The sequence below is a fragment of the Capra hircus genome, chromosome 13 (genome assembly GCF_001704415.2).
Source record: "Capra hircus breed San Clemente chromosome 13, ASM170441v1, whole genome shotgun sequence".
Classification (NCBI taxonomy): domain Eukaryota; kingdom Metazoa; phylum Chordata; class Mammalia; order Artiodactyla; family Bovidae; genus Capra; species Capra hircus.
Window position 1 is genome coordinate 53,094,295 of NC_030820.1, and position 23,088 is coordinate 53,117,382.

At 56.4% G+C, this 23,088-nt stretch overlaps 3 protein-coding genes across 3 annotated transcripts; 2 read left to right on the forward strand and 1 right to left on the reverse strand.

The window, feature by feature from the left end:
- NPBWR2 (neuropeptides B/W receptor 2) lies at nucleotides 360-1,417 on the forward strand. The gene has a single exon (XM_005688251.2). The coding sequence runs from the start codon at nucleotides 360-362 to the stop codon at nucleotides 1,368-1,370; it is 1,011 nt and encodes a 336-aa protein (XP_005688308.2). The 3' UTR covers nucleotides 1,371-1,417.
- On the reverse strand, nucleotides 4,972-14,478 carry OPRL1 (opioid related nociceptin receptor 1). Its single transcript, XM_005688252.3, has 4 exons — nucleotides 14,066-14,478; nucleotides 13,357-13,620; nucleotides 7,031-7,386; nucleotides 4,972-6,932 (listed from the first exon to the last, which is right to left on the reverse strand). The coding sequence occupies exons 2-4, from the start codon at nucleotides 13,587-13,589 to the stop codon at nucleotides 6,409-6,411; spliced, it is 1,113 nt and encodes a 370-aa protein (XP_005688309.1). The 5' UTR covers nucleotides 13,590-13,620; nucleotides 14,066-14,478; the 3' UTR covers nucleotides 4,972-6,408.
- Nucleotides 19,596-20,597, forward strand: LKAAEAR1 (LKAAEAR motif containing 1). The gene is made up of 3 exons (XM_018056892.1): nucleotides 19,596-20,136; nucleotides 20,256-20,378; nucleotides 20,466-20,597. The coding sequence occupies exons 1-3, from the start codon at nucleotides 19,744-19,746 to the stop codon at nucleotides 20,523-20,525; spliced, it is 576 nt and encodes a 191-aa protein (XP_017912381.1). The 5' UTR covers nucleotides 19,596-19,743; the 3' UTR covers nucleotides 20,526-20,597.

The following is a 23,088-nucleotide window of genomic DNA, read 5'->3' on the forward strand; positions in this document are numbered from 1 at the left end:
CAGAGACCACCCTTCCCAAAAGGGTTGTCGGCAGCTGCTTTCTGCAACAGGGAAGGGGCTTGGGGTGCGAGCTTGATCAGCTAGAAGTGCTACCCAGGAGAAGGCATCCCCAGCACCCGCCCACGCTCTCTGAGGTCACTGGACAGGGTGGAGAGAGACCCCATGTGCCCATGACCCTGGCAAAGGGGCCACAGCCTCAGCCAGAAAACTTGAGGCATATGTTGTTTTAAGCTGACAGTCAGGTCCCAGAGGTTCTGGTTCTTTCTTTCTCAAGATCCAGCCCAAGGAGGCCCCTGCCCAGAACCCCAGCTTGGAAGCATCTCCCACCTTCCAGGGCACAAACTGTACGGCCTCACCCCATGATGGAGGCCACCGGGCCGGAAGGCCTGGAAAGCACAAGCTCCCCCTGCCCAGGTAGCACAGGCACCAGCCTCTCATGGGACAATGGCACCAGACACAATGTCACCTTCCCCGAGCCGCTGCCTGCCCTCTACGTGCTGCTGCCGGTGGTATACTCCGTCATCTGTGCCGTGGGGCTGGTGGGCAATGCAGCCGTCATCTGTGTGATCCTGAGAGCGCCCAAGATGAAGACGGTGACCCACGTGTTCATCCTGAACCTGGCCATTGCCGACGGGCTCTTCACGCTGGTGCTGCCCACCAATATTGCTGAGCACCTGCTGCAGCGCTGGCCCTTTGGGGAGGTGCTCTGCAAGCTGGTGCTCGCCATTGACCACTGCAACATCTTCTCCAGTGTCTACTTCCTGGCCGCCATGAGTATAGACCGCTACCTGGTGGTTCTGGCCACAGCACGCTCCCGCCGCATGCCCCGGCGCACCGTCCGCAGGGCGAAGGTCGCCAGCCTGTGCGTCTGGCTGGGTGTCACAGTCGCAGTGCTGCCCTTCCTCACCTTCGCAGGCGTGTACAACAATGAGCTGCAGGTCACGAGCTGTGGGCTGAGTTTCCCGCGGCCCGAGAGGGCCTGGTTCCAGGCAAGCCGCATCTACACGCTGGTGCTGGGCTTCGTGGTGCCCATGTGCACCCTCTGCGTGCTCTATGCAGACCTGCTGCGGAGGCTAAGGGCCCTGCGGGTCCACTCTGGAGCCAAGGCCCTGGGCAAGGCCAAGCGGAAGGTTAGCCTCCTGGTCCTGGCCGTGCTGGCCGTGGGCCTGCTCTGCTGGACGCCTTTCCACCTGGCCTCAGTTGTGGCCCTGACCATAGACCTGCCCCAGACACCGCTGGTCATCATTGTCTCCTACGTGGTCACCAGCCTCAGCTACACCAGCTCCTGCCTCAACCCCTTCCTCTATGCCTTCCTGGATCACAACTTTCGGAAGAGCCTCCGCACCGCATGTCGGTGCCAGGGGGCATAAGCGCCCCCTCATGGCCTGCAGACAGTAGAAAGGTTCTCTGCCTTTCAAGGACCATCCCACCGTTCACCTTCCATCACTATTTCCTCCAGACAGAGAAACACCCATGAAGCCTGGCCACTGAGCCTGCAGAGAGGGGCCATGGACCTTCTAGACCTGTGACTCTGCCCCTGGACAGCCCTGGGCAGTGAGCTGTGGAGATTCGGGTCTGACCAAACCCTCCCCTCACCCTGCCTACCCCAGGAGATGATCCTGGCACAACAGATATCCTGGGGGACACCTCGGGCAACAAAGCCAGGTTGCTGTTCAATTGCTCAGTCATGTCCGACTCTTTGAGACCCCATGGATGGCAGCATGCCAGGCTTCCCTGTCCTTTACCATCTCCCGGAGCTTGCTCAAACTCATGTCCATTGGGTCAGTGATGCCATCCAACCAGCTCATCCTCTGTCATCTCCTTCTCCTCCTGCCTTCAATTTTTCCCAGCATCAGGGTCTTTTCTAAAGCCAGAGGTTGCTGCAGAAGCCAAAGACACACATTGAAGGAGGTCACGAAGCTCTCACAGCCCGAAACCCAGGTGACATTCCACCACGAGGCCTGTGCTGCATCCTTTCTGGCTCCCAGAACAGGGGTCAGGGCTCCCAGATCATGGGGGTGCCCCCAAGCACCCCATGCCGCTTGTGCTTTCTGCACCATTGACTGTTACCCCCTCCTGTCCTGCTATGGGACCCAAGGCTCTTCTGCCAGGACTTCTGGACCCCACCAATAATAGGAGGCATCTGTAACCTAGAAGGGCTGGCACCTGGACCCTTTCCTCCCTGATGTGTGGCCTGAGGGGCAGACTTGTGCTGAGTCTGGGGATGGAGTGGAACACTGATGGACTGGCTACTCAGAGACCATTTCTGCCACTGGGGAGGGGGACAAGGGCAGGTCTCTGAAGACAGACTTGGTGGGCCTTGGCCAGGCCCCCCACTCTCGGCCCCAAAGCCCCCAGGTGCTCCCATGCCTGGGCTCCAGCTTTACCATTCTGTGAATCGCCTGCCTGAAACCCAGTAACCTGGGCTCTTGTGGGGCCTCAGGTTGGCTTTGGTCCTTGTGACATGGCTCTGGCTGGTCTCTCCAGCTGGCAAGCAGGACCCACCTTTCAACACCTCATGAGGTGGCTACCAGGGTGCGTACCCACTTCCCCCAACCCAGGCACGTGGAACAGCTCAGGCACACCACCCCCCTCCAGCCTGAAATAGGTCAGCGGCTACCTCCATCCTCTCATCTTCCCGACCACATCATATTAGCAAGCTACTGCTTGATGACAAATTTCCCAAAAAAATTAGCAGCTCAGAGCAACTCTATTCGCTCACAAAGGATGTGGGTCAGGGACCCCAGGGCAGCTCTCAGATGGTTCCAGTTCAAGGTCTCTCCTGAGATTTCAGGCAGGACTTCAGCTGAGGACTCAGGCACCAGAAGGCTGAACTGCGGCTGGAGAAGCGGCTTCCTCACAGGCCACTGGCAAGAGGCCTCACTTCCTGGCCAGGTGGACTGTCCACAGGCAGCTCGGGCATCTCCCGGACATGGCACCAGGTGGGTCTCCAGGGCAGCATCGGAGAGACAGCCAGGGGGAAACCGCCACACCATCAAGGCGTATCTGGGAAGCCACTCCGCTACCTTCTGTTCCTTAGAAGTGAGTCCGCAAGTCCCCCTCGACACACACTCAGGGGCTGTGACCTTCTCCAGCCTCCACCAGCTCCCCCAGCCTCTCCAAGAAGAACCAGCTGTTCTCCAGGAAGATCGGCTTCCTCACAGCCTTGCAGTCACACCTCTCAAAGCAGCAGCCGTAATTACCTCGTCTGCGCTCATCCTGCGCCCCGTGAGCTCCTTGAGAGGAGAACTGAGACTCCCACACCCCAGGTGAGACCCCAGCGGCGCCGCAAGGTGTAAATGCGCTCGGCGGGAAAGCGGAGGGCGGGGGCGGGCTGTGTCAGCCAGAAGCCGGCGGGAACACCGGGGAGAGGCGCCGCGCGAGGGTCTCCCGCCCTGTCCCCAGCAGAACATCTCAGCACTGGAGGGGCCAACCAAGCCTCCTCAGCGGACCCCACACTCTTTTTTCCCCGAGGAGGCCCCCCGACTCCCACAGCCGAGGAGGATCAGGCCGGCCAGGCGGTCCACAGGCCCCGCCCAGCCGACGGGAGGGAGGGTCTTCACGCCAGACACCAAGGGTGGGGGAGCCAACCAAGATAGAGGGAGGGGAGAGTGAGTTACGGACCCCCGGGGAAAACGCCGCCCCCCTCCACCGTGACGCCAGAGACGGGCTGGGGAGCGGCGAGGGGGTGTCCCCATGCTCTGGGCTCCTGATCCCATAGAGAACTGGTCCTCTACTCCAGTCCCCGACAACACCCCGCCCCTCGCCCCCCAGCCCGGCCCCACTGCCGGGACCCTGGTCCAGCACCCCCGGCAGGGCCAGTGGGTGGAGTCTCCGCGGGCCACAGCGCCCCTGGTGGTCAAAGTCCGGAGCGCCAGGTGAGCCCGCAGCTTCCCCCGTCCAGCCCATCAGCTGACCCTTCCTCAGTCTCGCCTTCTCCGACAACCCCTTGAGGAGGATTGCGGTCCCTTCTGCGCAAGCAAGGAAGCCGAGGCTCTCAGAAGCCGGGGGACTGACCGTGCCCAGCTGGTGGGGGCGGGGCAGGGACCGGGCGGAGGTGCGGTACAGGCTGGGGGAGGTTGGGAGCGGGGGTGGGGCTGGAGGAAGGCGGGGGAACCGAGGTGAGGTCGGGGTGCAGGTGGGGAGAGCGAGCGAGCCAGGGCCCCCTCCCCTTCCGAGGCCCCTCGGGCTCCTGGCCGGCCCCTCAGTGCCCCCAGGACTGGGAAGAGCGCAGACGATCGCTGTGGCGTGAGCCTAGTAGGCAGGATCAGCGCAGCTTCCAGGAGCCCCCCCGGAGCCGCCGCCTCCGCTGGGACCTGAGTGCCCCCTCTCTAACGCCCAATGAGTGGCTCCTCCCTCCTAAACTTTACTCTGTTGCTAAAATTTTGTGTTAACTGCAATTTGCTTGTCATTAAAACATGTAAAACCGGACATTGGCTCCTCTGCCTGTGCCCAAGCACTGCCATCCAGCCCTGACTCTGACAGGGTTTTCTGCCTGAGGGTCAGCCCGCGTGGTACTGGGCCATTGCAAGGACCGGGAGGATCTCTGAATCTCAGGGCCACCAAAGAAGCAGTGCTGTCCGTCTGTCATCAAATTACCTTGGAGCCACCTGAGGAAAGGGGAAGGGGCAAGAGTGAGGTGGGGGTCTGCTAAGACTAAATGCAGGTGAAGAGAACCTGGCCCCCTGTGGGGAACCGCCCACCAACTGGATCCACAGGAACCACTGGCTTCAACGGCACAGAGTCAGTGCTTGTTTGGGGAGAAACTCTGTGCTGAAGCAAAGGAGACAGGTCCCAGCACATCATGAACTATTCAACCCCTTCCCAGAGTGAAGGCCTCCCAGGAGGACTGTCACATACAGAGCCTGAGCAGGTGAGGAGCAGGTTCACATCCCATGCCCCAACCCCAGAAAAGCTACTCCCAAAACCCCCCGCAGGGTCAGAAACACCTTGTGGGCAGAGCACTCTGACTAGCATGCAGGGGTTTATTCTGACCCTCTGTCATGACCCTGGAGACAGTTCAGGGCAGTTTACATGCAGGGTAAATCACACTCTTGGCATGTACAGATAAACGGAGACATGTTACACAGGCACAGGCTGACACATCTTTCAGCGCTGGCGAGAAAATGCCACAGTTGTAGTGGCTCTGGTCCTCCCAGCCTCTCGCTGCTGGCGGCACAGAGAGGCCCACCCTCCCCAGGAACACCCCCACAGGGCCCAGAACCCCAAAGCACGAGAGGCCAGTCCAGAGTCAACATCTCCCCCTCTCTGCCTCAGGTCACCTGGCCAGCTCTGCAGCTCACCTGGCAGCTGTTTCAGCAGCCAGTCTGCATGGAGAGCCTTTGCCAAGTCACCGACCTACGGGCTTCATCTACAGACCAGGACGGTGCTTCTCTAGGTGGCCATGGTGGGCAGGGGTCCCACACCCAGATAGTCCTTGCAACCTTGCCCCAGCTCTCCTACCAGCTCTGCATACGAGGCTGTCCTCTGACTGGACACTGCTTAAGACAAGTTGTAACAATAGGAAGGTCCTCCACAGACACCTGGAGGCCTGAAAATGAAGTAGTGGTCAGTCACTGGGGATGCAGAGCACAACCTGGCCCACTACTATCCTTCCAAGGCCACCAGAACAGACAGGGCAGAGGGTTCTGCTGGCTGCACAGCCGCTGACCTCGGATGGAGTCTGACAGGAGGGATCTGAGGGGGAGGCTGAGGGGAGCCCGGGCACTCCAGAAAGGTCACCTCAGAGCCCTCCCCACTCCCTGCAGCTGAGCCAGGCACAGGGGCTGCTCCACAAATGACAAAGGCCTGCAGTGGTCCTCCTGGGCACCTCGCACACCTGAACAGCCATGTCTGTAGTGCAGTGGTTCATGTGTTCTGGAGGAAACAGGCTTGCCGAGAAACCTCCAAAGGAAGTTTCAGAACAAGTCCCACTGCCCGGGGATGCCCGCTGGACTCTCCAGGCAGTCGCATGCCTGTCCAGCTACGCAGAGGAGACACTGCAAGGCTCCAAGCAGACAGCACACAGCGTGAGGGCACATGGGTCTGTACAGCTGCAGTTACACCTCCAGGTGTGTGTCCATCCACAGCAAAATGTTGAGGGAGAGACCAGAAGGGTCCATGAGGCTTGACAATGCCAGCGCACCTCTGGCCAGGCAGTCTCACCAGCTGAGTCCGTGCATCTGCCCCTGCCCTGCACTAGTAGGACCAGGGCCTTGAGGGCGGCCGTACTGCTCTGACCTGTCCCATGATGGCAGCAGACCCTCCTAGGCCACAGGGCAACCCATGGAGGCTGATAATGCACAGTGACAGTGCGTCAGCCTAGAGAGCGGTGACCTGTGTGAGCTCTGTGTTGGGTGTGGATGGGCTCTGCGGGCTGACAGGCACCATGGGCAGGTCCACGCCTAGTCATGCTGGCCGCGGCACTGTCTCAGAGGTCTTTTGGGCGAGAGCCACGTCTTTGGCAATGCTGCGGACGCGGTCAGACACCTGCATCTCCCGTCGCAGGGTTGATGCACAGCAGAACTTCCGGAAGCAGGCTTTGAAGTTTTCATCCAGGAAGGCATAAAGGATGGGGTTGAGGCCACTGTTGACATAGCCAAGAGCTGTGCAGAAACGCAGGATGGCCACCGCGGTCTCACTGCCCGGCTGGACACCCAACCCTTGGACCAGCACAAAGACCTGGACAGGTGTCCAGCAGCCCACGAACACAGCCACCACCACCAGCACTAGTCGCGTGATGCGCCGCAGGTTCCGGTCCTTCTCCCGGGAGCCTGAGAGCAGGCGGACACCACGCAGCCGCCGGATCATCAGGCTGTAGCAGATGGAGATGATGAGCACAGGGATGATGAAGGAGAAGAGGAAGATGCAGACGGCAAACACGGGGCCCCAGTAATCCTGTGGGGTGGGGATCTCCACCAGACACTCGATCTCTGCAGGAAGAAGAACGGAGTCAGGGCGAGTGAGCAGGGAGGGAGCCACCCAGAGCCAGGGCAGCAGGGAGCTGGGGGGGAAAGGCCACTGCACTGACCTTCATCCTCAACCTGTGCCGAGCCCATGATGGCAACAGGAACACCGACCACGGAGGCCAGGGCCCAGATGGCCACGTTGACGGCCTGGGCCTTGCTGGATGTCCGGACGTCGAGGGCGCGGATAGGGTGGCAGATGGCCACATAGCGGTCCACACTCATGGCAGTCAGCGTGAAGGTGCTGGTGAACATGTTGTAATAGTCGATGGCAATGACTGTCTTGCACAGGGCATTTCCAAATGGCCAGAAGCCCAGGAGGACATCTGTGCCCTGGAAGGGCAGGGTCAGCAGCACCAAAGTGTCTGCCAGAGCCAGATTAAAGATGTAAATGTTGGTAGCTGTCTTCATCTTGGTGTGTCTGCAGAGAGGACAGGAAAGAAGGCTTCATTTGGCCTGCGAGACCTGGCAGCAAAGGGCAAGGGGCCCTTCTTCTTGGCCATCACAGGGGACAACCACTCTGACCCCTGTCAAAATGTAGTCTCCTGGGCCCAGCTCAATGATATGGAGCCTGGAGGCAAATATTTTAACAAATGTTTCCAGTACTTACAATATACAAAACAGTTCACAACCTAAAGACTGGTCTGCCTTGGAAAAGATGGGTGTGTGGGCAGACCAGTATATGCCTGACCCTGCATGAGAGCAGAGAAAGAACTCATAAAACAAAGAACCTGTCCTCCTCCCTTTTAAGGCTACCCTAAGACCCTTCTTGGACCAAAATGCTGGCCTTCTACCACAAAAGGTTTCCAGGGACTCCAGAATCTGTAAGAGCACACCAAACCAGGCCTCACTGTTGCTTAGCAACTGAGACAGAAAATGGTGACAAGAAGGGGATGGGTGCTAATGGGGTCTGATTGTATCCAAGAACTTGGCACAGGGCTGGGGAAATTGTGGGTGCTTAATATCTGCTGAATGAATTGACAGTTCTGATAGTAGTGATGGTAGTAGTGTTGATGATGGTGGTAATTACAGTGGTAGAGATGGTGGAGATGGTGGTGATGATGCTGATGATGGTGGTGGCGATGGTGGTAGTGGTGGTGATGGTGCTGCTGTTGCTGCTACTCTTACTGGTGGCAGTGATGGTGGTGATGGTGGTTGTAATGGTGATGGTGGTGATGGTGGTGGTAGTGGTAGTGATGGTGGTGGTGCTCCTGCTGCTACTCTTACTGGTGGCAGTGATGGTGGGGACGATGGTGGTGATGGTGCTGGTGGCAGTGATGGTGGTGATGATGCTGATGGTGGCAGTGGTGGTGATGGTGGTGGTGGCAGTGATGCTGGTGATGATGGTGGTGGTGGTGGTGGTGGTGATGGTGGTTGTAATGGTGATGGTGACAGTGATGGTGGGGGCGATGGTGGTGGTGGTGGTGGGGGCAGTGATGGTGGTGATGATGGTGGTGGTGGTGGTGGTGGTGATGGCATTTGTGGTGGTGATGGTGGTTGTGATGGTGGTGGTGGTGGTGGTGGTGGTGATGGTGCTGCTGCTACTCTTACTGGTGGCAGTGATGGTGGGGGTGGGGGTGGTGGTGGTGGTGGTAATTGAGGTGGTAGTGGTGACAGTGGTGGTGGCAGTGATGGTGGTGATGATGGTGATGGTGGTTGTGGTGGTGATGTGGTTGTAATGGTGATGGTGGGGGTGATGGTGATGGTGGTGGTGGCAGTGATGGTGGTGATGATGGTGGTAGTGGCAGTGATGGTGGTGATGGCGGTTGTGGTGGTGATGGCAGTTGTAGTCGTGATGGTGGCTGTAATGGTGATGGTGGCAGTGATGGTGGGGGCGATGGTGGTGGTGGTGGTGGTAATAGTGGTTGTGGTGGGGATGGCAGTTGTAATGGTGATGGTGGTGGTAGTTAGTGATGGTGGTGGTGGTGCTGCTGCTGCTACTCTTACTGGTGGCAGTGATGGTGGGGACGATGGTGGTAGTGGCAGTGATGGTGGTGATGGCAGTTGTGGTGGTAATAGTGGTTGTAATGGTGATGGTAGTGGTGATGGTGGTGGTAGTGGTAGTGGTAGTGATGGTGGTGGTGCTGCTGCTGCCACTCTTACTGGTGGCAGTGATGGTGGGGACGATTGTGGTGATGGTGGTGGTGGCAGTGATGGTGGTGATGATGCTGATGGTGGCAGTGGTGGTGATGGTGGTGGTGGCAGTGATGGTGGTGATGATGGTGGTGGTGGTGGTGGTGGTGATGGCATTTGTGGTGGTGATGGTGGTTGTGATGGTGGTGGTGGTGGTGGTGGTGGTGATGGTGCTGCTGCTACTCTTACTGGTGGCAGTGATGGTGGGGGTGGGGGTGGTGGTGGTGGTGGTAATTGAGGTGGTAGTGGTGACAGTGGTGGTGGCAGTGATGGTGGTGATGATGGTGATGGTGGTTGTGGTGGTGATGTGGTTGTAATGGTGATGGTGGGGGTGATGGTGATGGTGGTGGTGGCAGTGATGGTGGTGATGATGGTGGTAGTGGCAGTGATGGTGGTGATGGCGGTTGTGGTGGTGATGGCAGTTGTAGTCGTGATGGTGGTTGTAATGGTGATGGTGGCAGTGATGGTGGGGGTGGTAATTGAGGTGGTAGTGGTGACAGTGGTGGTGGCAGTGATGGTGGTGATGATGGTGATGGTGGTTGTGGTGGTGATGTGGTTGTAATGGTGATGGTGGGGGTGATGGTGATGGTGGGGGTGGCAGTGATGGTGGTGATGATGGTGGTAGTGGCAGTGATGGTGGTGATGGCGGTTGTGGTGGTAATAGTGGTTGTAATGGTGATGGTGGCAGTGATGGTGGGGGCGATGGTGGTGATGGTGGTGGGGGCAGTGATGGTGGTGATGATGGTGGTAGTGGCAGTGATGGTGGTGATGGCAGTTGTAGTGGTGATGGTGGTTGTAATGGTGATGGTGGCAGTGATGGTGGGGGCGATGGTGGTGGTGGTGGTGGTAATAGTGGTTGTGGTGGGGATGGCAGTTGTAATGGTGATGGTGGTGGTAGTTAGTGATGATGGTGGTGCTGCTGCTGCTGCTACGCTTACTGGTGGCAGTGATGGTGGGGGTGATGGTGGTGATGGTGGTGGTGGCAGTGATGGTGGTGATGATGGTGATGGTGGTTGTAGTGGTGATGGTGGTGGTAATGGTGATGGTGGCAGTGATGGTAGGGGCGATGGTGGTGGTGGTGGTGGTAATGGCAGTTGTGGTGGGGATGGCGGTTGTCATGGTGATGGTGGTGGTAGTGATGGTGGTGGTGCTGCTGCTGCTATTCTTACTGGTGGCAGTGATGGTGGGGGCGATGGTGGTAATGGTGGTAGCAGAGGTAACAATGTTCCATGTCAATTAGGCTACCATGAAGGAATCTGGGGTTTAGTTCTGCATCTTAGACAAGGATTAAGAATAATCCCAAAGAGGCCTTAATTATGACAGAATAACAATGATAATGATGATGGCACATGCCTGTGCCAAGTTCTTCATTTGCGTTTCATCTCATTTAAGATTTCAAAACTGCTAGTTTGATGCCCACTCTGTACATGAGGCTATTCAGGCTCAGAGGATCTAAATGGCCTTCTCAATGCCATAGAGCTGACAAAAGGAAAAGTGGGTCAAAAGAACTAGGAGAGAAGCCACAGACAGGAGAAAAGATTTGCCAAAAACACATCTGATACAGGACTGCTAATACTCAACAATAAGAGGCAACCTGGTTAAAAAATGGGCCAAAGACCTTAACAGAACCTCACCAAAGAATATAAGCACATGAAAATAAGCACATGAAAAAATGCTCCACCACATATGTCATCAAAAAAATAGGAATTAAAACAACAATGAGATACCACCACATACCTATTAGAATGACCAGCATTTGGAGCTCTGACCCACTAAATGCTGGTGAGGACATGAAACAGTATAGCCACTTTGAAAGACAACTGGTAATTTCTTACAAAGCAGACTCTTTCCATAAGGTGCAGCATCACCTACCCTGTGGTATTTACACAAAGGAGTTGAAAACACACCCAAATAAAAACCTACTTATGGATGTTCACAGCAGCATAATTCCTAGTTGCCAAAACTTGGAAGCAACCAAGATGTCCTCCAGTAGGTGGATGGATAAATAAGCTGTGGCTTATCCAGAAAATGGAATATTATTCAGCAATAAAATGAAATGAGCTATCAAGCCATGAAAAGGCATGGAAGAAACTTACATGCATGTTGCTAAATGAAAAAAAGCCAATCTTAAGGGGCTACAGACTGCATGATGCCAACATTCTGGAAAAGGCAAAACTGTAGAGAGAGTAAAAAATCAGTGTTTGCCAGGGGTTGGGAGGTAGCAAAGCTGAGGAGGATTTTTAGGGCAATGATACTATTTGGCATGATACTATAACTGTAGATGAGTGTGCAAGCTCAGTCGTGTTCAACTCTTTGTGACCCTGTGGACTATAGCCCACCAAGCTCCTCTGTTTGTAGGGTTTTCCAGGCAAGAATACTGGAGTGGGTTGCCATTTCCTTCTCCAGGGGATCTTCCCAACCCAGGGATCAAACCCACACCTCCTACATCTCCTACATTGGCAGACAGGTTCTTTTACCACTAAGTCACCTGAGAAGCCCCATAATTGTAGATTCATGTCATTATGTGTTTGTCCAAACCCACAGCAAGTATAACACCAAGAGGGAAACCTAATGCAAACTATGAATCTGGGGGGATTATGATGTGTTGATGTAGGTTCATCAGTTGTGAAAACGTCCTGTTCTGGGAGGGATGTTGATAATGGGGGAGATTAGGCCTGGGGACCTGACGACAGGGACTATATGGGAAACCTCTGTACTTTCTGCTCAATTTTGCTGTGAACCTAAACTATTCTAAAAAATTGCCTTTAAAAAAGAGCAGGGGCAGGCTTCCCTGGTGGCTCAGTGGTAAAGAATCCACCTGTCAATACAGGAGACACAGATTCAATCTCTGATCAGGGAAGATTCCACATGCCACGGAGCAACTAACCCTTGCACCACAACTGTTGAGCCTGTGCTCTAGAGCCCAGGAGTTGCAACGACTGAGCTGTGCACTGCAACTACTGAAGCCCGCGCGCCCTGGAGCTCATACTCCACAACAAGAGAAGCCTCTGCAACGAGAAGCTCATGCTCCACAACTAGAGAGTAGCCCCCACTTGCTGCAACCAGAGAAAAAAGTGCATGCAGCAACAAAGACCCAGTACCACTAAATAAATACAATTTTAAAAAGAAGGGACAAACCCACCCCCAGGTGCCACATTCACCCACAGCAAACCCTCCAGCCACAAGAAGCACGTGAGTCTGGTACCATGGTCTCAGCAATGAGGGAGGGGCGGCTGCTCCTCGCAGGTCTGTGTCTGAGTGCACAAGTGATACACACCAGCACATACAAACATACAAGGGCATGATCAAACACATGCATACATATAGACACAGACACAAGGGCATGTGTACACGCACTGTGCAGCACACTCACCTGTGCACACATGCATGTATTCATGCTCATTCATGTCCATGCTCACACAAACGTGTGTGCTCACATGTACTGTGGCCATTCACACAGATGCATGTATAAGGTGCAGTACACACTGAGTATGCACACACCCAGATGTGCACACACTCATGCATGTATTCATGAACACTCACATGCTCACACGTGCGTGTACATATATGCACAGACATACACGTGTGACCCCATGCAGTCCCAATGCCATCCCCACACATTGTTCCCACCCTGTCCCCACACTCGCCCCATGCCCTTACCACTCCAGTTCCCCATGCTGTGCTCTCACGCTGTCTCGGCCATCCTTCCACACTGCCCCCTATGGTGTCCCCTAGTAGCTTGGCTGTCACTCTTGACCCCACGAGCATTCCCATTCTGAGCACCAGCAAATGCTGGAACCAGCCCAGACACCAGCAGTAAACTCAGCCCTGAAGCTGGAGGAAGGGTCTTCGTGCACCTCCCTGGCATGGGCCCTGGACCACACCGACAAGAGCTGCCTCCTGGGATCACTGGGGGGCCCATGAGATACTTGTGCAGCCACCTGGCCAGGAGCCTGGCCCATGACTGAGACCTGGAAGTCATCTCTCAGGAGTCAGGGTGACATGCCATCTGGGGCAGAGTGGCACCTCCTCCCACACCCAGACTACCCCCTCCCCCAGTCAGGTGCCCCCACCCTGAGGAACTTAGCACTCAGGGCCTAAGGACTGACCCTGCCCAGTGACAGGTGACCAGGAACTGAAGGGGGAGGGGCAGAGCCCCCCTGCCAAATCCACCCAGGGCAGGCCCTTCTCCATGCCCCTTGCAGCTGCCTAGGACTCACCTGCAGGAAACTTGGGAGAGGGGGGACACCCAGCTTACCTGAGGATGACATACATGACGAGGCAGTTTCCCAACAGCCCCCCGATGCACACAGCAAGGTAGAGCCCCACAATGGTGACCTTGAGCCCAAGGGGCAAGAAGGCGCCGTGGCTGGTATTGAGCAGCAGGTGGGGGGACAGCAGGCTGTGGTTGGCGCTCAGGAGAGACAGGTTGCCCTGCAGGTGCTCCTGGTAGAGGACCTCCCAGAACGGGGCAGGGAAGAGGGACTCCATGCCAACACCCCGCACAAAAAGCTCACAGTCCCTGGGAAAGCACAGGGACACGTGAGCACAGCACCCCACACCTACACAGCCCCAGGCCACAGACATGGAGATACACGTATGTGCACACACAGATGTGCGTGCACACATACACAGTAGCAGCTGGAGACATGCAAACACAGGTGACATGTGCACACTCAGGGACACAGTCTCAGCTGGCCTGCAGTTCTCCCATGGTGTGCATGGAGGTGGTTACACCAGGGACAAATGTCCATGCACAGGGGCTCACGGACACATAGCGCACACACACACAAACCCACCCTCATGCACATGCAGGCACAAAAGCAACAAAGACACACCCAGAAACACCCGGAACACAGAACACAGGGCAACCAGTGCAGGGCTCCACCCGCCCCTCCCCAACCCTGCCTGGGAGCCACAGCCACCTTGGGTCCCCTCCACACCAGCCCTCAGCGGCTCAGCCTTACCTCGGTAACCTCCGTGGAAGTTGGGACCCCAGAGACCCTGGCTCCCTTGGCCAACAGCAGAGCAGGGCTCGGAGCGCCTGCCTGACTCAGCCCTGGGTCCGGATGGGGCTGCGGCTGCCGCACAGTGGCAGCTGCTCCTGCTCCTTCTCAGACGCCAGACCAGACGCAGCAGCCTGGTGCGGAGCTGGGGGAGGGGAGGAGGCTGCAGCTCCACAGCGGGAGGGGCCATGCAGGCTGGAGGAGGGGGCCCCAGGCTGGAGGAGGACAGATGCGAGGGCCAGGGTGCACCCTCAGAGATGAACAGACCAGGCGTGGACACACGGACACAAGAATACAGCTGCACACAGGAACGCAGACACATGGATGCACACACACACACAAAGACACACAGGGACTTGGGACAGACACACAAGGACACACAGAAACATACAAAAACATGGAACAGAGACTCAAGGGGACAGACACAGACAGACAGACATGGAGTCTTGTCTCACATAGAGACAGGGCCTTGCATGGACTTTGACCTGCCCTGGCTAGAGTTCAGTGCCCCTCAGCTAGGCTCCCAGGGCTGGTGAGCCAGAGTGGGCTAGCAGGTGGGTGGATACATGGCAGGGCCCCTGCCAGCCAGCCCCTAGCAGATCAGAACCTCATAAACAAGCAGGATGTGTGACTGTACAGTATGCCCCTGGGCCTCCTGTGTGCCAAGCCCATCATGAGCACAAGCTCGTCCATCCCCATTACCCCTGACCATTGCTTTCAGCATTACCTTTGTGCCCACAAGAGAAGTAAGCCTCAGCTTCTCAGCAGTATGAAGCCACCTGTCGAAGTGGCAGAGACAAGGTTCAAACCCAGGTCTGTCTGCCACTTGGAGACCCACCAAGGGTAACTCTGCCACAGCTGAGTCCCAGAGAAACATTTGGGCGTCATTCCCTCACAGCCTGGGCCCCCAGCACCCACACCACTGAACATGCCTTCTTCCCAGCACTGGGGTTACATGTCATACAGGTGACCCCTGAGCAAAATTGCCAGCCCTACCCAATCATGGGGTCATTCTTCCTACCCAGGCTCTGCCCACACAACCCAGACCCTGCTTGGAGCATGTATCTCCAAGGATGGGGACCTGGTTGCTAGGCAACTGGCAGCAACGTTGCTAGGATACCTGGCGAATCAGGAGAGGACAGAGCAGACAGATACCCTAGGACTCAGCATCCCAAGCTGTCCCGGGATTTCTATCTGGATCTTCACTGCAGTCAACTCAGGGACACGTGCAGAGACACAGGACACAACCACAAAGGCAATCAGGACACAATGACTCACAAACACACACAAAGATGCCCATACAGGCACCCGGGGAAATGCACAAACACAGCTACGTGCTCAGAGATGCACAGACATCTCTGACCCACAAACACATGGGCCACAGCCATGCAAACCCACACCAGGGTGCATGTGAGGCACATGGTAGACATGGAAGAAGAAGCAGATCAAGGCCTCAGACACCCCCGGGACACATACATGCATCACATTCTCCAGGTGAAGCTTGAAGCCCTTGGGAGCCTGGCAGGGCAGGAAGCCAGGGGGGCTCAGCCTCCTGCAGCCTCCCCAGCTGAACTGGACTCCCCAAGGTCTGAGAAGCCAATACCCTCCCACCCCCCACTGTCTGGGCCCACTTGGCCGCCAGCTTCTGGAGATGCATTTCCTAATGGCCTTCAGCATGAGGTAGGGGTTGAGCTAGAAGGTTGCTGTGAGGCTGAATGTGAGTTCTGGTCTGGACAGACCTCCCAGGAAGGTGAATCAGATGGAGAAAGCACAGAGGGTAGTTGCAGGCTGACACCTGGCCCCTCACAGGGCAGTCTCAGTCCAAGGACAGGGTGGTGGGTGGCCAGGCTGGGGTGCTGATGACATCCTCTGGAGATGTCACCCCCCCCCCCAGCGCTGGACTCTGGAGTGTTCTCACGAAGGGGGCTGGCCCAGGAAATGGCCTTGTCTTTCTGGACCCCTGCAGAGCCAGGATGAGACACAAAATGTATGTGTCATAGGTGGGGCAGCAGGGAACACATGTGAGCATTTGCATCAAAGCAAGACAACCCCAAACACACACACCACACGCAGGCAAAACAAAACACACAGGGGCACCAGGGACAGCCCAAGACACACAACTTCCACAAATGATAGCACCGATGTCCACAAATGCAGTGACAGCCTGACCAGGGTTGCACTTGGAGGTCACAGGCATTTGGGGCAAGACACAGGTCCCAAAGTGCCGTTGACACCCACAAACACCTCACTCTTGCACCAGGGACCCAGGCCCATCAACGCCAGATGGCACAGTGGCTGCTGCCCCTTGGTCCCCACATGTCTCACCACCCCTGAGCAGGGCACAGGAATCAAAGCACAGTTGCTGGCAGCCTCCAGGGAATTCAGCCATCCCCAGGGAATTCAGTCACCAGACTAATTGTGCTGTTACAAGGTAAAAGGATTTTCATGATTCTGGGCTTCTTCATCAAATATTACTTTTTCCTTGTGATCTTAACTTCTTACTATTTGCATACAGTGACAGAGAATTGTAGGTTTGCAATATCATGTTCAATATTGCAGCCATTTAATAATACTTATTAATATTGTTTTGAAGTTTTATTTTCAGGCCTTGGCATTGATCAGCATGCCCTTAGATCTCAGCATTTCCATCTGCCCTTGACAAACACAAGACCTGGACACAGAAACAAGCAGGAGATGTGGCAAGGTATCTCACAGTGGCTGGCCCAGACAGTGAGAGCACCTCCCATCCCAGGAGAGTGGGGAAGATGGTGGAGAAGCAGGAAGAAGCTCCACTCAGGAATGCGAGCTCTGCCAGGATCGGGCCCCCTCGGGAATCGGAAGGAGAGTGTCAAAGGTTCTCAGTCCTACAAAAACAGAGGGAATCCCTTCTTGCAGAAGACTGTGCCCATTCTCCACACCCCACATCCACACCAAAACTCCCACTCCTACAAGCCTCTTCCCCCTGCAGCACCCTGGCCTGGACCCAGGGAAGCTGAGAAGAGGGCCCAGACTTCTGGCTCAGAGAACTCCCTCCTGGGGGAGCACCAAGTAAGGGCTAGAGGTGGTCCCAGCCTGGGTTTCATATATCCAGGAGGCCTGCCTGAAGGAGGCAGCCTGCTAGGTCAGCCTGCCTAAGCCCTCAATGCTTCTTCTGGAGTCCAGAGACGTTTGTCTTCAAAAGCCACCAGGTGTAGAGTCACGGATGTAGAAAACCAACTTGTGGTTACCAGGGAATAAGGGGGGGAAGAGGGGATAAATTGTCATTGGGAGTGACATGTACATACTACTTTAGAGAAAAAAGCGGGTATATGTATATGTATAACTGATTCACTTTGCTGTACACCTGAAACTAACACAACACTAAGTCAAGTACACCCTAACACAAATTTTTTTTAAAAAAGCAGCAGCAGCAGCCCCCAGGTAAAGCTGAATCCCAAGGCCTAGTGTGTTTGTGTTAGTCGCTTAGTCCTGTCTGACTCTTTGTGACCCCACAGACTGTAGCCCACCAGGCTCCTCTGTCCATGGAATTCTCCAGGCAAGAATACTGGAGTGGGCTGCCATTTTCTTCTTCAGGGGATCTTCCCAACCCAGGGATCGAACCCAGGTTTCCTGCATTGCAAGCAGATTCTTTACCATCTGAGCCACCAGGGAAGCCCTATCCTAAAGGAACCAGCCCAGCAGCAGGAAGGGGAAGGTCCCAGGGACAGCTTCTCATAACTTGGGGGTGGGAAGGATGGACTGTTCCATGCAGCTTCAGGAAGGGGGTGGATGGCATGCCAGCTCTGGAGATATGGGGCTACCGAATCAGAGTTTACCCTCTCACAGGAAGCCAGAGCAAACTTTCAAAAAAACAATGGGAACGATCAATTTTGGAACGATCAGCCTCCTTCCAAAAGGCCAGAACCCCAACTGAGACCAACTCCCCAAAGCCAAGACAGTCCCTCTCCTCAGGGGCTCAGGTCATGAGCTCTCAAAAGAGCACCATCCACGGGCCCAAGCAGACAACCAGGAATGAAAGGGAGAGCCATGTCAGCACTGTGGGAACCACCAATACATGAACAAATTATGGACCTAATGCACTAATTCTGGCCTAGCATAAACTGGAATGAGTCCATGGATTAATGAATCTGGAATAAACTGATGAGTACATGAACAAATTAAAGAATCAAATTAAGTGAATCAGTTATAAAGTATTATGAAACTCATAAATGCATAGATAGCAGGAATCTAGGAGCCAGGACCCAGAGATTCAGGGTTCATCAAAGCCTGAGTCTTCGTCTTAGACCCCTAGACCCCAAACTTGCCTGGGGAGAGGGGAGAACCCCGTGTTCTGCTGTGGGAGGCCTCTAGGGCCATGCAGAGGGGAAAGGGGCTCAACTTGGAAGGCCTCCTCAGAGCTGTGCCCCTTATCCCCCAAACTGCCCAGCAGACAGCTCTCTAGCCAGGAAGCTGAGCCCACAGCCCGTGGAAGAGCCTCTGGGGCTCCTCGGAAAACAAAGAGCCCGCACTCTGGAAAAGCTGTGGTCATCTCCCCCAGGTTCCTTACAGCTGGGAAGTCCCTCGGCCCAGGTGTCCAGGCCATCTTCGCTCTTGGACCAAAGCTGTAACTGCGTGCCTTCTGAGGGGTCGCCCCGCCCCCGCTGGCACGGGGGAGGGGCGGGTCTCCTGGTTACCGAGCAACCGCGTCAACAAGTTCCCGAGAGTCCGGGCTGAATTGGAGGTTCAGATCCGAGAAGGTGGAAAGTATGGGGTGTGGGGACGGGATGCAAGGGCAAGGGGGCACTCCACTGCCCGCTGCTAAGGATGGGGTGAGGGAGGGAGCGGCCGTCACCCTCTGTCCCAGTGTGGGCCGGGAGCTGGCCTGGGGTCTGTGGGATGGGCTGGGTGAGGAAAGGAGCCCTGCAGGGACTTTCTGGGTGTTTCCCTTTCCCACCTCGTGGGCCCTCCCTCCCCACCCCCTATCTCTTCCCTGGGCTCCACTCTCCTTTACCCCACCTAGACCCAGAGGGGACAGACTGGGAGGATGGCATCTCCCCCACAGCAAGCCAGCTGTCCATTGGACTCTGAGCCTCCACCGCACACAAGTGAGACCTCCCACAGACAAACTGACCTACATAATAAAATCAAACACACACACACACACACACACACACACACACACACACACACACACACATCTCCCAGAAAAGCATGAGTCGTCTGCTCAGATACAGACGACAACCTATATCTCCAGTCAGATGGGCCTAAGGCCAATGCAGGTGGTGGGACTAAACACAAAGAGGGTCCCGACATGGGGAGTGTCCACCAAGCCTCACCCAGAGCAGTCTCAAGCAGTCTCCACCCCTGGGCAGTGCTTGAGGTCAACTCAGGGGTCTCAGCCTTTTCTCAGTGGACAGAGAAACAGCCCGAAGGGAGTGGATCAGAAAGTTCTAGCAAACTGCTGGAGTGAGTAGGAAGGCTGAGCTGACTGGGACGTGTGCGAAGTTGGGGTAAAGGTGCAGAGATCAGAGGTCCAGGCCCTAAAGTGGGTTCCGCAGGGTCCAGAGGGGCCGGAGCTGGGCACCAAAGGTGGGCCCAGGTCAGGCCAAAGGGGCAGGCGGCAAGGGCTGGATGTTGTCTTCCCTCCACAAGGCTCGAGGATGCAGCCGGAGCCAGGGAAGGAGACCGGGAGGAGGGGCCAGCGGGAGCGAGCGAACAAGGGCGCGCAGGGAGCAGGGGCCGGCGTGGGGCGCGGCCAGGTGGAGCGCCCCAAGCCGGGCTGGGCCCTCACGCTTGAGGGGCTGGCGGCCATGAGGCCCGCGCAGCGCCACAGCCACTTGCTCTTCGGCGACCTGCTTGAGGACGTGGGCGCGGCCACCTGCCTCTTCCCGTGCGAGTCAGCAGAGGTGGGGTACCGCATGCCGGACTCGCGTGCGTGGACGCTGCCGCTCGAGCCACCCGCGCAGCGCCAGGACCGGCTCCTCGGCGTCCTTAAGGCCGCCGAGGCCCGCGGCCGTGTCCGCGCGCTCCGGCTGCGCTACGCCCGCATGCGGGTGAGGCAGGGACTGGGCCTGGGCGGGGGTACTGCCTGGACGGGAGCGCTACAAGCCAGGCGGGGGACCCGTCGTCGCTAAGGCTCCGCAACAGCCCGGCCCCGACCCCGGTCCCGCAGGCGGAGGAGATCTCGCTCCTCATTCAGCGCCAAAGGTCCGCGCGCGCCGCCATCCGGCTGGAGCTGTTCCTACCGCCGCAGCTGAAGCCCACGAGGATCCCAGACCCCCTGGACCGGCAAGAGGTGCCCGCGAGCCCGGGAAGGGGCGGGAGGGAAGGCGCGCCCGCCCGCCTCCCCGCACACCGGGCCCAAGCCCTTCTTCCCCCGCAGAGGAGGCGTGTGGAGACCATCCTGGAGGAGAAAGTCCACGGCAGCATCTTCCCGCGTTGACAGAGACCCCACAGCGCAAAACCGCCCCCCATCCTCCTACATAAAGTCTCATTTCCCAACCACCCCCTGGTCTCTACGTTTCCCCTCTCTAAGTTCCCTGGCGGAGGGAAGGGGTTAGGATGGATGCTGGGTCTCCCACATCCTATGTCACGGGACATCAGGGTACACAGGGTGCGGCTCCTCCAACAAAGTGGAAAGATGCAAATTTGCGGACATCAGATTAACCCCCTAAATCCCATGCTGCTCCCAGCAGGCAACCTGGTGCTCTGTGCATTCGTGGGGGTCTCCAGTCTGGCTGTGCCAGGAAGAAGAGCCTGGCTGAGCAAGAGTTGCAACCCCAGAAGTGAAGGCAACCTCAGGGAGAAAGCAGGACTCCTAGACCACAGGCCATTCCATCAGAGGGTCAGAGAGGAAGCTGACGTTCTGGGCAGGAGAGTGACTGCAAGAACCAACGCTGACCTTTAGACAAGAGCCAACGCTGGCCTTTGGACAGTCAGCTCTGTCTAGGAGGGTCTTCAGAAGACTGGGAGACTGGGGAAGGGGAGATCTCTTAAGGCAGACCTCTGCTTCTTTTTGTAGAGTCACTCAGTCATGTCAGACTCTTTGCAACCCTGTGGACTGAAGCACGCCAGGCTCCTCTGTCCTCCACCATCTCCATGAGTTTGCTCGAATTCATGTCCATTGAGTCACCCAGACAGAAAGTCACCCTCGGTTTTCCTTTCCATCCTGAGAGTCCCTCTTTGCCCCTTTGATTCCCCCTTACTGGAACACACACACATACAGAGGACAGGAAGGACACCACCCCGTCCCACTCTGACAAACCCATATCCCGCAAAACCTCTGGATTCCAAAGAACATCCTTAGTTTCTGGACAGATTTCCCCTTCAAGAATTTACTTTTCTCCCCAACACAGACTCTTTGCAGAGCCTGGGATTTCTCTTAGCCAGCTCTCCTTTATCCTCCCTCTCAGCAGTCCAGCGGGTTATCACAGAGGTGGGGACCTCACACAAGGCCATCCCCTGCCAGGAGACTCCAGCAGAGTCACCAACCTGCAGCAGAGAACTGGTCTTAGAGGGGTGCATCCTCTACCAACAGAGGCCAGAGCTGGGGTCAGCAAGGAGTCCTATTCGATGGCAGCCAGTGCCCTCCCTGACCGGGCTCAGGATGGGGACCAGAACCCTCTGTGTCCCCAGCAAGCCCTAACCCCACACAGGACACTTGGCCAGTTCTGAGCTGTTGCACCCTTGGCCTTGATCCAAGCCAGAACTGTGTGTGGAGCTGAAGTCTGGAAGCTCCAGGAGAGAGGAGGGACCTCTCTACAGGAGGGTACGCAGAGAGAATAAGGAACAAGGGAGAGAGGGTGACTTGGGCATGGGACAGAGCAACAGCCACTTACCTGCTGACACGTGCAAGATGCCAGCTGGCCCTGGCTCCCCTGGTTAAGCTCCCTGCATCTGAACCCCAGCATTCCATCTCTGGGGGAAGTGCCAAGCACTGGAATGATTTCATCTGTTTAGTAAAAGCACATTTTACTTCATCATTCCTCTGAGCCTCCATTTCTTTATTTTTAAAAAGGAAGCCTTAATGACCTCACATGGCATCACGGCCCCAGGTGAGCGCTCTGTAAGAGAGGGGTCACTCTAAACAGGCAGGCACTGAAGGGCAGAGGACGAGAGAGGTGCACACAGCCCTGAGGAGCCGTCCAGGTGAAGGCTCCACCCTTCACCTTGAGCTCTGCACCAGGTGGGGGCTGGCATGGGGGTAAATTTGATCACCCCACCATGAAGGCAGCCTTGGTCCAGAGAGAATAACTGGGAAAGTAGCCGAGGACATTGCTGCAGGGCCTGGAGGAGGCTTCTGCTACAAGAAACCAAAGCATGCAAGCCACAACCCAATGACTGGAGGCTATAAGGGATTGGGATGGGAGGCGAGGCGTCCCCAGGGCTGGGAGCTCATGCTCTAGACAGAGGGTCCTGGGTTCAAATCCCACCCCCAGTGTTACTCCAGGAGAGACATACGCCTACCCCCACCACATCCAGCTGCCCCACACATCTCAGGATGCAGGTGGAGATGCCATGTCAAGCATCACAGCATGAGCATGGCTGTTTGGCCTGGACTAAGTGTTGGCCCATCTTTGAAGGCCTTACCTCCTGGGACAGTTATCTAGGCTATATAAGAAGCAGCCACCTCCCATCTGGGTAGGCTTCTGGCCTCTGCTCCAGCCCAACCAGCCTGTCAACATGACAGCCAAGTCCTCCGAGGACACAGCATAAGAGGCCCCCCAACCTTCGGGGCCTCTCCCTCCTCTCTGGCCTTGGCCTGCACTCTCTCCAGCTTAGCTCAGCTCTCTGCTGGCTCCAGTTTTATCCTTTGCCAAGCAAGATGCAGGTCTGAAACACCCGCTCTCTGCTCTGTGGTTCTCCTTAGCCCTCCTCACCTCTCACCCAGTCTGCAAGTCCATTTCTTGTCTGCTCTATGGCTGGTCTGTTCTGCCCACTGCCAGGTCCCAAGGCTGACATGTAGAGAACACCCAGACATTTGCAGGATGAAGACAGTATGTAAA